The sequence below is a fragment of the Heteronotia binoei genome, chromosome 21, assembly GCF_032191835.1.
Source record: "Heteronotia binoei isolate CCM8104 ecotype False Entrance Well chromosome 21, APGP_CSIRO_Hbin_v1, whole genome shotgun sequence".
NCBI lineage: Eukaryota > Metazoa > Chordata > Lepidosauria > Squamata > Gekkonidae > Heteronotia > Heteronotia binoei.
The window spans coordinates 197,892,025-197,906,648 of record NC_083243.1 but is presented as its reverse complement, the minus strand read 5'-3'; the positions used below and the strand labels follow the sequence as shown (position 1 = coordinate 197,906,648).

Sequence of the window (14,624 nt, the reverse complement as noted above, 5' to 3'; positions counted from 1 at the left end):
GCCCGTTCACTCTCTCCGTCTGTCCGTCGGTCTGGGGGTGATAGGCCGAACTCAGCCCCTGTTCCATCCCTGTTATTTTGCAAAACTCCTGCCAGAAGTTGGCAACGAACTGTGGCCCGCGGTCGCTAATGATCTTCTCCGGGAATGAGTGGAGCCGGACCACGTGGTGGAAAAATAAGTATGCCAATTTCTTAGCTGTCGGGAGCTGCTTGCATGGGATGAAGTGTGCTTGCTTAGAAAAAGTGTCCACTACTACCAGCACTACTGTCTTCCCCTGGGAAAGGGGAAGTTCTACTATGAAATCTAGGGACACCACTGCCCAGGGTCGGAAAGCCATGGGTAGGGGTTGGAGGAGCCCCGGCGGCTTTCCGCCTCTCTTCTTTGCCATGATACAGGTGGGGCAGGAGCCCACAAACTCTGAAATATCTCGTTTCATCTGGGGCCACCAGAATTGCCTGCTCACCAAGTGAAGCATCTTTACATAGCCAAAGTGCCCCGCCAGTTTGTTGCAGTGGCAATGTTGTAGTACCTCTTGACATAAGCTCTTGGGCACGTAAAGTTTCCCCTGGTAGTACCAGAAGCCTCCCTCCCCCTTCTCTACTCCGTCGGGGAGGCTCTTGCCCTCTTTCCCTGCCTCCTCTTTCCGTTTTTCCCCTCCCCACGGTCCTTCTGGATCCGTTCTCTTTCCTGATCGAGTCGTCACCCCCCCCCCCCCCGCTACGGCTGAGGGGGGAATTAGGGAGTCCACCACCTCCTCTCGCTGACTCTCATGTTGCGGGAGCCGCAAGAGCGCGTCGGCTAGGAAATTCCGTGAGCCCGGGATGTGCTTGTGCACAAAATCAAATTGGGCGAAAAATCCCGCCCACCGGATTTGTTTGGCCGTTAGTTTCCTTCTCCCCGTTAGGGCTTCTAGGTTCTTGTGGTCTGTCCAGATTTCAAAAGGCACTCAGGCCCCTTCTAACCATGACCGCCAGGTTTTTAAAGCATAGGTCACGGCGAATGCCTCTTTGTCCCACACTGACCAGTTCCGCTGCTCATTTGAGAATTTTCTGGACACATAGGCGCAAGGTCTTAGCCTTCCTTCATCATCTTTCTGCATTAATATTGCCCCTACGGCGACGTCGGAGGCGTCTCATTGCACCACGAAGGGTTTTAGCTCATTAGGATGGGCAAGCACTGGCTCACTGATGAAAAGCCTCTTCAGCTTTTCAAAAGCGGCTTGGCATTCCGGTGTCCAGTGCAAGCTCGCCCCCGGCCGTTTTGCTTCCGTCCCCTTCCCTTTTGTTTTTAACAACTCGGTTAGCGGCAGTATTACCTGGGCGAACCCTTTTATGAACCCTCTGTAAAAATTTGCGAACCCGAGAAAAGATTGTAGCTGCCGTCGGGTTCGGGGTGCTTCCCAATCGAGCACTGCCTGTATTTTAGCGGAGTCCATTGCCAACCCGTCCCCCGAGACCCGGAACCCCAGGTAATCTAGTTCCGTCTGATGGAACTCACATTTCGACAATTTAGCATACAATTTGTGTTGGTACAGAGTGCTTAATACTTTTTGGACCAGCGGTACATGCAATTTCAGATCTTTTGAATAAATAATGATGTCATCAAGGTACACCACCACCCCCTTACAGGTATTCCCTCAGTACTTCATTTATAAAGTTCATAAACACTCCCGGCGCCCCTTGTAGTCCGAAAGGCATGACTAGGTATTCGAACTGCCCCTTGGGCGTATTGAACGCCGTCTTCCACTCATCCCCTTCCTTGATTCTAACTCGGAAATATGCGTCCCGGAGGTCGAGTTTGGTAAACACCTTCCCTTCCGACACCGTGCTCAGAAGGCCTTTAATCAAGGGAATCGGGTACGCATTAGTCATGGAAATCCCGTTAATCCCACGAAAATCTGTGCAAAATCTCAGGCTCCCGTCCTTCTTTTTCCTGAACAGGACCAGAGCCACGTGGGGTACTGTGGCTGGTCTGATGAACCCCCGCTTCAGGTTCTTATCAATAACCTTCCTAAGTTCTTCCTTCTCCGCCCACCCCATTGAGTACAGTTTGGCCCGGGGGAGTTCTTGCCCCGGGATCAGTTCGATGGCGCAGTCCATGGTTCTATGGGGTGGTAGCTCATTGGCCTCCTCCTCACTGAATACTCATTTTAGGTCTCTGTATTCCCTGGGGATCGACTTTATCTCTTCCACCATCACGCAGATTTTTTCGCTCTGCGGCGGCGGGTTCAAGCCCCATTCCTCCCTCCAGTGGTGATGGGTGCACCGCCAATTGGTAAAGTCTATGGTGTGGGCATCCCACTGGATGTCGGGTTGGTGCCTGGCTAGCCAGCCCACCCCCACCACCACGTCAAACAAAGAGGAAGGGGCTATTACGAAGATTTCGATCCCCCAGTGCTCGCGAGTCCCCATTGGCAACGCCTGGGTTTTTTCGGTGCAAGGCTCGCCCTGCATGACTGTCCCGTCCATCTGTTCGAACTGGATGGGCTGCGGGAGCGGGGTTCTAGCTAGCCCTAGGGCCTCCACCAACCGGGGGGGTGATTATTTCCCGCGTACAGCCTGAGTCGATAAGGGCCCGGGTGTGCATGAACCTTTTTAGATTGGGGTTCAGCAACATCACCTGCATGAACATTAGTTCCCCCGTTACTCTCACCGTAATTGGTGCCGGCGGCTTCACGACCTGCGTCTTGGCACCCATCAGTGCAGGTCGCTGTCGTTTTCCGCTGGCTCAGGGTCCCACAACTCTTCGCTGGAGTCCTCGATGGTCATAATATCCTCATCTATCACCACCGACGTGGCTGCGCTACCCCGACTGGGCTCCTTTGGCTTCCCACTCGCTTTCTTTGGGGTTCCTGCCAGCGCCTTCACCGCCGATTGTGGGGCACGTGGTTTCTCAGGGCAGCTTACCATCAGGTGTCCCGGATCCCCGCACCTGAAGCATCTCCGCCCTGCGCTGGGGGTCGAGCTGGCCACTGGGATGGGGGTCTTCTTCGCCTCCAACTTGGTTGGGGTTTTGGTGGTTCACCCCCCCTTCCCCGCCACTTGTTGTTGGCAGCGGAGTATCACATGCTGGAGGTTCGTCTCCACCTCACCTGCCAGCTGGATTCACCCCACTAAGGTTTCTGGCTGACCCTGGGCGTGACAGCGGTCGAGGATGCTTGCGTTGAGGCCGTTCTGGAATGCCTCATACTTCATGCGCTCGCTCCAACCTCTCACTTTAAAGCACAACAACTGGAATTTGGCTGCATACTCCCGAATCGTTCTTGACCCCTGCTCTATTCCCCTCAGGGCAGCAAGGGCCTTCATCTCTTGGAGCGGGTCCCCGTACTGGCGCAGCATCGCCTGCAGGAATTCGGACATGGACCTTAGCGCCGGGCCGCGGGCTGCATAAAGGCTGACGAACCACTTACGGGCTGCCCCTTTCAGCTTAGAGGCTAGGTAGTCCCCCCGACTGGCCTCAGTCGGGAAGGTTACCCCCCAGTGGGTCATGAAGCTGTTGCACTGGATCGTGAAGTACTCCACCTCCTCTGGGACCCCATCGAAGGTGATCTGCAGCTCCCGGCCCCTTGTGCCGTCCCATGGAGCTGGTGCAGGTGGTAGCGCAGGTCCTCTCGGCCAACCCAGTGGTTGCCCTGGCCCCGGTCCCGGGGCGGGAATCGGGCCCCTTGGTTGCGCTGGCGCTTCGCATGGCGGTTCTTCCATCTCTTCCCCCTCCCAGTGGCTCCTCTGGTTCATCTCTCAGGCCGTCGGCTGGCGTGTCCCCCGGGGGATCCCGTGGGCCCTCTCTGGGCAGGTTCCTGATCTGCTCCCGGATTGCATTCAGCTGTCTTTGTAGCTCTCGGGTGATCTGGATGTGACTCGCCTGGACTTCGTTGTGAATCTCTCTTGCCCAGACGAACATCTCATCCCATAGTATCCGTGCCTCCTCGCTCCTCCGAGGGTAGTGGCCATCTCCTTCCTCCGCGCCTTTCCCCGCCCCGGCATCCTCGCCTTCGGCTCTGGTCCCGGTCAGCAGCGCAGTGTACTGCCCCGCGGCCTCGTCCATTAACACTGTAGAGGTCCGCGGCTTCCACTGCTTCGGGACGCCGTCTCCCCCATTACCCGATCTGGCGAACATGTTTCCATATCGTCCCGCTGCCTCATCCATGAGCGCTGTCAAGGTGCGGGGCTTCCACTTCTGCGGGGTGACGAGAAGGGTCGTGAAGTGTAGCGGGGACCCCCCTTTCCGTCTGTCGATGCTGACTCCCGGAGGGGTCTTCGGCTCCTCCACCGGTTTGGTGGGTTCTCCGTTATCCGGAAATTTGGCAGCCATTTAGCTTAAAAGTTGCCGGTTCAGATAAACCTGTATTGGATCAGTTCCAAAATGTCAGACAATGGAACTTCAAATTAAGCAGACTTCCATTTGTTACAATGTTAAGACTTTATTTGATAGTTCATGGTTTCTGAGCATGGATACATTGGAACTGATACTCTCTCCTAGAGCATAGATGTTTTAACTAGAGGCACATCAAAGGGTTTCTAAACAAATCTACATTCCCACACTATAGTGATACATTTCACACATTTGCTTTCCCTTATCTTGTTGTGGTTCCCATTCTCACAGAAACAGCTCTGATAGCTGTCCCTGAGACATTTTATCTTCAAAGGGTTGTTGCCTTTGTTAGTATCAAGGACAGGAATTCACAGTAGGGTTAGTAACAGTTTCACTTCTACTTTGATATGCAAGGTTTCTTTTTGGGGTTAGTAGCAAATGTTAGAAAATGGAGTCAGTTAGGTCAACTAACACATTGCAGTTTGAACACAGCATCACATCATAACATGAATGCTTTCCAGTGTCTGACACCAAGTTGGCTCCACAAACAGCTCTCTTGAGAAAAATAAAAAAACTCCTTTAGGAATTGGAAGGAGGGCCTTATAACCAAGGATAAATATAACAAATTACCAATGCTTGTAGAGAAAAAGTTAGGAAAGCTAAAGCTCAGTATAAGCTTAGGCTGGCCAAAGATGCTAAAAACAACAAAAAAGGAGTTCTTTTCTTATGTTCAGAGTAAGAAAAAGTCCAAGGACATGGCAGGCCTGTTGCAAGGGCAGGAAAGTGAAATTGTAATAGGTAATGAGGAGAGGGTGGAACTGCTCAATTCCTACTTTTTCCAGTCTTCTCTTCTGAGGGAAACGGTGCTCAACATGGCAAAAACAGAACATATAAGGAGGGTATGAAGTTCCAATCTAGAATCAGCATAGGGGTAATACATAAACACCTAGTTTCTTTAAATGAAACCAAGTCCTCAGGGCCAGATAAACTGCATCCAAGGGTTCAAAAAGAGTTTGCGGATGTAATTTCTGAGCCTCTGGATATTATTTTTGAGAATTCTTGGAGAACAGGAGAAGTGCCGGAAGACTGGAGGCGGGCAAATGTTGTCCCCATCTTCAAGAAGGGAAAAAAGGAGGATCCCGGTAACTACCGACCTGTCAGCTTGTTGTCTATATCTGGAAAAGTTTTGTCTACAGCTCCCATTAGCACCAGCCAATGGCCATGCTGGCTGGGGCTGATGGGAGTTGTAGGCAAAAAACATCTGGAGAGCTACCGTTGGCCACCCCTGCTGTAGACATTATTTATCTTGATTTCAGTAACGCTTTTGATAAAGTTCTACACACTATCCTTGTTGACAAGTTGGTAAAATGTGGTTTGGATCCTGTTACCATTAGGTGGATCTGTAACTGATTGACAGATCACACCCAAAGAGTGCTTCCTCATCCTCTTGGCAAGGAGTGACAAGTGGAGTGCCTCAAGGATCTGCCCTAGGACCTGTTTTGTTCAACATCTTTATCAATGATTTGGATGAAGGAATAGAGGGAATGCTTATTAACTTCGCTGATGATACTAAATTGGGTGGAGTTGCAAATACAGTAGAAGACAGAAACAGAATACAGGAAGACCCTGACAGGCTGAAAAACTGGGCTAAAACCAATAAAATAAATTTTAACAGGGATAAATGTAAAGTTCGGCATTTAGGTAGAAAAAATCCCATGCATGGTTATAGGATGGGGGAGACTTGCCTTAGCAGTAGTATGTGCGAAAAGGATCTAGGGGTCGTAGTGGACTATACGCTGAACATGAGTCAACAGTGTGATGAGGTTGCTAAAAAGGCAAATGCAATTTTGGGCTGTATCAACAAAAGTATAGTGTCCAGATCACGTGATGTGAAGGTATTGATTTACTGTGCTCTGGTAAAACCTCACCTGGAGTATTGTGTTCAGTTTTGGGCACCACATTTTAATAAGAATATAGACAAGTTGGAACGGGTCCAGAGGAGGGCGATGAAGAAGGTGCTTAAGGGGTCTGGAGACCGTCCTATGAGGAAAGGTTGAAGGAGCTGGAGATGTTTAGCCTGGAGAGGAGGCGGCTGAGAGGTGATATGATCACCATCTTTAAGTACTTGAAGGGCTATCATCTAGAGGATAGTGTGGAATTGTTTTCTGTGGCCCCAGAAGGTAGGACTAGAACCAATGGGTAGGACTAGGGTAGGACTAGAACAAATGGGTAGGAAGGTAGGACTAGAACCAATGGGTTGAAATTAAATCAAAAGAGTTTCCTGCTCAACATTAGGAAGAATTTCCTGACCGTCAGTAGAACAGACTTCCTCGGAAGGTGGTCGCCTCTCCTTCCTTGGAGGTTTTTAAATAGAGGCTAGATGGCCATCTGACAGCAATGAGGATCCTGTGAATTTAGTGGGAAGTATTTGTCAGTTTTCTGCATTTTGCAGGGGGTTGGACTAGATGACCTTGGAGGTCCCTTCCAACTCTATGATTCTATGATTCTATCCTGTTTCTGTTTTCTGCTCTATTTGCAACCCCTTTTAATTTAGTATCATTTGCAAATTTAATAAGTATTGTCTCTATTCCTTCATCCAAATCATTTATAACACATGAATGAGTCCAAATCCAACTGCATATCAGACACTAAGCTTTCAAAATCTAAAAAAATAGCACTCAGCATTCAAAAGTAGAGAGCAAAGTCTCAAACATCAATTTTCTGGAGAAAAGTTTCTCAATGAGACTAGGCACATTGTAACATTATATGCAAACAATCAATAACACCTGTGCTAGTTCGTAAAGTCATATTTTACAATATATAAGTGAGGACATGAGCACATAAAATATAACCAATTTTATAAAATTTATAAATTTTATAGGTAACAAACATAATCAATGGTGGAATTCAATCCTGCAGTTTCCATGAAGTTAAGTTTAAAAATCCAGAAGCTGTCCTTCTGAAGTAACACTTTCATAGAATCATGGGCTGTGTCAACAGAAGTATAGTGTCCAGATCACATGAAGGGATAGTGTCGCTTTACTTTTCTCTGGTAAGACCTCACCTTTATCTACATCCTGGTTGGTATTAGGAACATTCTGATATTTATATATTGCACAAAACTTCATGTCATCTGTAGAGTGCTTTTGAGACAGCAAATGTTCTGTAAGGGGGAGGGGGCTTCCAGAACCTTGTTCCTAATGTGAGACTCATGTTCCAAAATCCTAATCTTAATGGGCTGGGTGGTACTGCCCATGTAGACACTGTTACACTCACATATCTCCACATACACACACAAACATGTGTTACAATATTGAAGAATTGTAAAGGAATCTTAACACTATCATTAGGATGGACATATACCTTGGTCTTAAGAGCAAAGGGACATACAGCACATTTCCCACATGGGTGGTTACCTACAACTACATCCCCATATTCACAGTTATAACAAAAGGAGTTAGAACAATGATGACATTTTAAAGCTGAAAAGTCCATTTCCACATGCTCTCTAACAATGACAGAATGGAATCCAAACTGTCATTTCAGAGATGTATGATTAACCACTCAGTTTTTATATTCACAATGTAGGCTGTCATTGTTTTTCACCATCTTCTTTACAAAAGGCCAAGGATGTGTGATACCAACTACACATTACATGCCAGCACATTCTTAGTTGGCATGGCTTAGGAAGTCTAGCAGCAGTAATGGTTTCAAGATTGTGGTTTGAAGCAACTCCCCCCACTTTTTAAAAACCCAGTGTCAAGCTTCTGCATATATCTTTCTTTTAGAAGCTGAATTGTGGTATTTACTACTTAATAGCAAGGGCCATCTGGCTAGGGGATGTTTAGATTCTCATGAAACACTGTTATGTCTCACGAGTGTGAGAATGAATGCTCTAGTAACTTCAAATGTCCTTATCTCTTTGATACGCAGTTCTTCCTCTTTTGTTGTTTATTGTAGTAACATTTAACCCTTAAGGTAGAAGTGCCCGCCAAATAGTAAAGGCTGTGAACCCCCATTATATATCTCTGTATGTGCTTTGGTTCTTTCAGTTCTATCAGTTACCTGTCTTGCAAGCATCTCTAGGTCTTAATAAATGAATCTATTTGAAATAAACAAAGGATATCGTTATTGGGACTATCAGAGCTTGAAATTCTGAAAGAACTCTCACTTTGGAACTGAACCAGATCTGGTAACTTTTAACACTATGGTGGAAGAAGCACCAGACAACCGTCAAATCCCAGATCGACCAGCTTCTCCAGAAACCAGAGGCTGGGAACCAGGAGCCATCCCAAAGCAACCCCCATGGCACATAATGGACATGAGGAGAAAGGCTGGGAGCGCTTCTCCCCTGCACATCCAGCGACTATTCATCACCCCAAAAGGACTGGGGGCCATGCAGATCCACCAGCTTAATGGATGCTGGCCCGGCCAGATGAGATGCAATCCTGGAACTATCCCCTCTCCAACTACAAGGGGAAGCAGAGGATGACCAAAACCAGCTAGGAGCAAGAGGGGGTGATGGAAGGGAAGAGAAGGTGACAAGCCCGATCCCTGATGACAAAGGGGGGAGAAGACGGAGCGGATCTGAGAGACTTCCTCCAATTGATGAGGTTCAAGATTGTGGAGATAGCACACAACCTGAGGGAAGCAATACGGGCGAACAACGCACGCCTTACACAAGAGGTTGGTCAGCAGATCAACCAAGCATTGGCCCTACAGCGACCGACTGCCCTGCAAGATAGGCTGCCACCACCCCAGCTGCCACTGGCCCCACAGCCGCTGCTGCAGCCATAGGGGCCACTGGCACAGCTGCAACCCCAGTGCCTCCAGCACAACTGCTCCCTCCTTCCCAAGATTACAGGAGAGGGTGAGAGCTGGCAGCTACTTTTGACGGGGATCTTGAAGAAGTAGAATACTTCACCATACAAGCTAACAGCTTCATGTACTATTGGGGGCACATTTTCCCCGATGAGTTTAGCCAGGTGAACTATTTGGGGTCAAAACTACAAGGAGCAGCCAAGAGATGATACATAAGCCTCTATGAGACCCGCAGTCCTGAACCGGACACCATAGAACTGTTTCTATGAGCCATCCTAACCCAGTATGAAGACCTGCTACAGGAGACTTGGGCCCTAGCCACACTGTGTGACATGCAGCAATGGACCTGATCTGTGAAAGAATATGCTGTGGACTTCTAGGCCAACGCAGCATCGCCATGGCTGCCCCACAACATGAGGATGTTATAGTAGTATTGGAGTCCAGTGAAGAATCCTGGTAAGAAGGGCCATCGGGAAATGGGAGCAACCTGCACTGAGCGGCACCGAGCTAGTTAGTGACTGTGGAGTTCAGTTCGTTGCCAACTTCTGGCAGGAGTTCTGCAAATTGACTAACATTGAGTAGGGGTTAAGTTCAGCTTACCATCCCCAGACAGATGGTCAGACGGAATGAACGAATGTGCTACTAGAGCAATATTTATGGGGTTTTGTAAACCATCAGCAATCAAATTGGAAAGAACTGCTGCCATTTGCTGAGTATGGATACAACAACAGTATGCACAGCTCTACAAAACCCACCTCTTTCCGTGTGGTGAATGGTTATGAAGGGAAACCGTTACCTCTCCTGCCGGGGGGAGAACAGGAGGATCCTCCCTCCACTTTTGAACAGTGATGGGCCAAACAGAGCGAAGTCTGAGCAACAATGCAGAAGAACCTAGATGCCGCCAAAGAGACTTATAAAAAACACTATGACAAAGATCATTCTCCCACCTGGGATTTTAAAGTGGGTGATACCGTGTTTCTGTCCGCAAAGAACTTATTATTGCATCAACCTTTCAGGAAACTGGCTTACAAATACGTGGGGCCTTTTAAAATCAAAAGGGTGATAAACAAAGTGACTGTGGAATTAAACCTGCCTAAAATGTTTAGTAAAGTTCACCCCGTTTTCCATTCCAGTTTACTTCGTTAGGACCCTGGGGGGACAAAATGGCACCCCGACCCGAGGCGCCGGAACCAATCCCAGTGGGGGATCAGAACCATCACGAAGTGGGAGAGATCCTGGACGCTAAGCTGAAGCAGGGGGTGCTGTATTATTTGGTTAGATGGAAATAATTCCCACCCTCACATGATGCATGGATAGTTGAAATGGACGTAAAAGCTCCGCTGTTAATCAAACAATTTTACAAACAATTTCCCCCAAAACCCTGAAGGCCCGCCTGAGGGGGGCAGTATGTCAAACTCTTGCATATATCTTTCCCTTAGAAGTTGAATTGCAGTATTTACTACTTAATAGCCAGGGCCATCTGGCTAGGGGATGTTTAGATTCTCATGAAACGCTGTTATGTCTCACGAGTGTGAGAATGAATGCTCTAGTAACTTCAAACGTCCTTATCTCTTTGATATGCAGTTCTTCCTCTTTTGTTGTTTATTGTAGTAACATTTAACCCTTAAGGTAGAAGTGCCCATCAAATAGTAACGGCTGTGAACCCCCATTATACATCTCTGTATGTGCTTTGGTTCTTCAGTTCTTTCAGTTACCTGTCTTGTCTCTAGGTCTTAATAAATGAATCTATTTGAAATAAACAAAGGATATCGTTATTGGGACGATTGGAGCTTGACACCCAGCCTGAGGAAGAGCTCTGAAGAACTCAATGGCTTACATACTGTTTGTATCATTTAGACTGGTCTTAACAAAAAATATTAAATGGATTTTTATTTTTTCCTTGGAACAACATGGCTACTTGGAACTTCTGTTTACTTTGAAAATTAAGCATGTAGTCATCTTTTCCATTTAAATGAATATTATCAAGGTATTTAAATTGATGTTAGACTGTGTCAAAGCATTTTTCCTTACTTTTAAATTTTCTTTTCAAAAAGGCCTATGCATCATGTGCAACACATGAAGCTACCTTATATTGAGCCAGACTACTGGTCTATCAAAGTCAGTGTTGTTTACTCTTACTTGGCGGTGGCTATATAGGGTCTCAGGAAGTAGTCTTTCAAATCACTTACTCTATAACATTTTGTTTTTTAGCTGGAATCCTGGGGATTGAACTTGGAACTTTCTGCATGCCAAGCAGATGCTGTACAACTGAGCCGCAAACCTTGCCTGGAAGCATGAAAAGCCACTTTGCCAAATACAATTAAAATGTTTTTTGTATGTGACAGGTTGAGGACTACTGCCCACAACATTTCCCTACCATACCAATAAGGACATCTAATGAAACAGGCCAAATAAATGTTAATTTACTGGTCTGCCAGTAGTTGCCACTATTTACAGCTAGCCTTGAGAGAAATCATGATGGTGTTCCTTAGGTATCTTCTTCCCTGCCTTTATAAAACCTGGTTGTAACCTTTTCATAATCTTTTCATCCTTAATACAAAGAAGAAGAACAGAGATTGAACACACCAAAAGAAAGATTTATTATACAGAAGAAGAAGATATTGGATTTATATCCCACCCACTCTGAATCTCAGAGTCTCAGAGCAGTCACAACCTCCTTTACTTCCCCCCCACAACAGACACACTGTGAGGCAGGGGGAGCTGAGAGAGCTCTTACAGCAGCTGTCCTTTCAAGGACAACTCCTATGAGAGCTATGGCTGACCCAAGGCCATTCCAGCAGCTGCAAGTGAAGGAATGGGGAATTAAACCCAGTTCTCCCAGATAAGAGTCCGCGCACTTAACCATTACACTAAACTGGCTACAGTAAGGGGAATGTAAACTGTGAATGTTCAGGACCAACTTATTGAGCTATAGAGATACAATTTCTTAATAATAATAATATACACACAGAGATCTATCTATCTTAATAATAATAATATACACACAGAGATCTATCTATCTATCTATCTATCTATCTATCTATCTATCTATCTATCTATCTATCTATCTATCTATCTATCTATCTATCTATCTATCTATCTATCTATCGTCAGAGTAGAGGGAATGCCAGTAACTGCCAGATTACTTTGGCTGTTACTTAAAAAGCTGTTACTGTCTTCTAAAGGTAAAGGTAGTCCCCTGAACAAGCACCAGTCCTTTCCAACTCTGGGGTGACGTTGCATCACAATGTTTTTACTGCAGACTTTTTACAGGGTGGTTTGCCATTGCCTTCCCCAGTCATCTACACTTTACACTTCCAGCAAGCTGGGTACTCATTTTACCGACCTCAGAAGGATGGAAGGCTGAGTCAACCTTGAGCCACTTGCCTGAACCCAGCTTCCACCGGGATTGAACTCAGGTCATGAGCAGAGAGCTTGGATTGCAGTACTGCAGTTTACCACTCTGCGCCACAGGGCTGCAAACTGTCTTCTACAGGTTTCCTAATCTTTGAGATTCTTCACTAGAGTCTTTTTAAAACCACAGATCTCTGCCACCCTATCATTTCCAAATAACCCTGAAAGACTCTATATGAGAACCATAATCCAGTGCATGCAACACCAGGCCACCATATTAAATAGCTCACTTCCACCTGAAGTGACTGGAGACAGAGCAAAATCCTTAACCTGTCTAAGGTACCTCTAAGTCTTATCTGGCTCAAACAATTCAACAACTGTTGTTTGTTCTTCTCCTCTGCCTCTCCTTTTTCTTTTCAAAGGTTTTGGAGGGCCCTGATTGGCCATTGTTGGTTTTCTCTCCAAACCACAAGTGTATAAAGTGGAATGGCAGGTATGGAAAAGGGGATAAATTTGGGTTTGTCTGTCACACTATCCCACAACCACTACACAACTATTTGAGAGAACCAGATTTCTAAACATAAATTTCTGTAGAAGTGATGCCAAAAAAATGTTAAAAACTAGTTTGGGTTACATTGAATATAAACAACTGGTTCACTAATCCACATGCAAATAGTGAAAATTGTATTTAATGATTCCTTACCTTTGGATATGGATACTGCTTCACTTTTGGATACAGACTCCCAGTAAACCAAGGAATAATCATGTTTGGTACCAATGTGTCATTTATCATTAGAAAGGCGAGTCTTTCTCCATCAGGTGACCACCAATGAGCAATATGAGAATGAAGCAGCTCCTCTGGGGGGGAAAAATGCTCTTAAAACACAAGAAACCAGAATTTTCTCTCTCTCTCTCAGAAACAAAAGCTGTGGCATTTCTTTAGACCTTTCACAGTGAGTCCTGCTTAAGGTCACTTGGTATAGATATATAGTAGTGCTAAAAGTAAAGTGAAATAAAGCACCACCAAGCCTACTTCATGTAATACTTCAGGGTGCTCTGCGGGATCCGCTTCCCCCTGGCACCTCATTAGAAGCCATCATCTGAAGCCATCAATAAGATTGTTTCCTGGAGCCCTCTCTGCCCTCATGCCAAACTAGCTCTGTGGTATACCCTGGAGCTATGGAGGATGAAACAAGAGCTGAGCAGGCTATAGCGAAGGTGGTGGCAGCTGTTGAAGCAGCAGGTACATCATTATATAAAAGCCTATGGGATGGCAGTGAAGACTGCAAAGAAAGCTTTCTATGTGGCCTCCATTGCCTCTGTGAGCTCACACCTGGCCCAGTCATTTAGAACTATTTGATCATTGATCACATTACCACAAGGCAAACAAAATAGTAGGGAATTGGCTATTGGCTGTGAGGCATTTGTGAGCTATTTCAGTTAAAGTCCTCCCAGCCACAGTTGAAACAGTAAAAGAACTGGAAGCCCCTTGTCCATCTTCTGGTCCTTGTTTTGACCATTTCAGCCAACTGTCCTTGGGGGATGTTGACAGAATCCTGGTAGCTGCAAGGCCTACCACTTGCCTCCTGGACACATGCCCATCCAGGTTGGTCAAGGCCTGCTGGGATGGTGTTCAGGCTCCCATGAAAGAGATTGTCAAGTCCCTCTTGTCAGGGACCTTTCCAGTGGGGTTGAAGGAGGCTGTGGTACATCTACGCTTAAAGAAAACATCTTTGGACTCTGTGGTCCTATCCAGCTACCACCCAGTATCAAACTTACTTTTTCTGGGTAAGGTTGTAGAGAGGGTGGAAGCCAAGCAATGCCAGGCTTTCCTGGGTGAAGCATCTATCCTAGATCCAATCCAGTTTCTGTCCCAGTCATGGGATGGATATGGTGCTGGTCGCCTTCACGGATAATCTCTAAGGACATCTGGATTTGGGCGGGTCAATGCTGCTGTTGCTTTTAGATCTGACATCAGCATTCTACACACTGCATTATGATCTTTTGACGCACCACCTTGCCAACATAGGGGTTGGGGGGTTGCCTTCCAATGGTTTTCCTCCTTTCTTTATGGTTGGGGACAGAGAGTGACTCTTGGTGAGGTGATCTCCCAGCTATACCCACTAGAATGTCGAGTA

At 46.5% G+C, this 14,624-nt stretch overlaps 1 protein-coding gene across 2 annotated transcripts in view; it reads right to left on the bottom strand.

Annotated features, from left to right (window-relative positions):
* Positions 1 to 14,624, bottom strand: part of DPP10 (dipeptidyl peptidase like 10) — a 512,154-nt gene that overhangs the window by 341,498 nt on the left and 156,032 nt on the right. For both annotated transcript variants that reach the window (XM_060262084.1, XM_060262085.1), the window contains one exon: positions 13,190 to 13,344. In XM_060262084.1, coding sequence (XP_060118067.1) covers positions 13,190 to 13,344 — 155 coding nt within the window. The remainder of the gene's footprint in view (positions 1 to 13,189; positions 13,345 to 14,624) is intronic.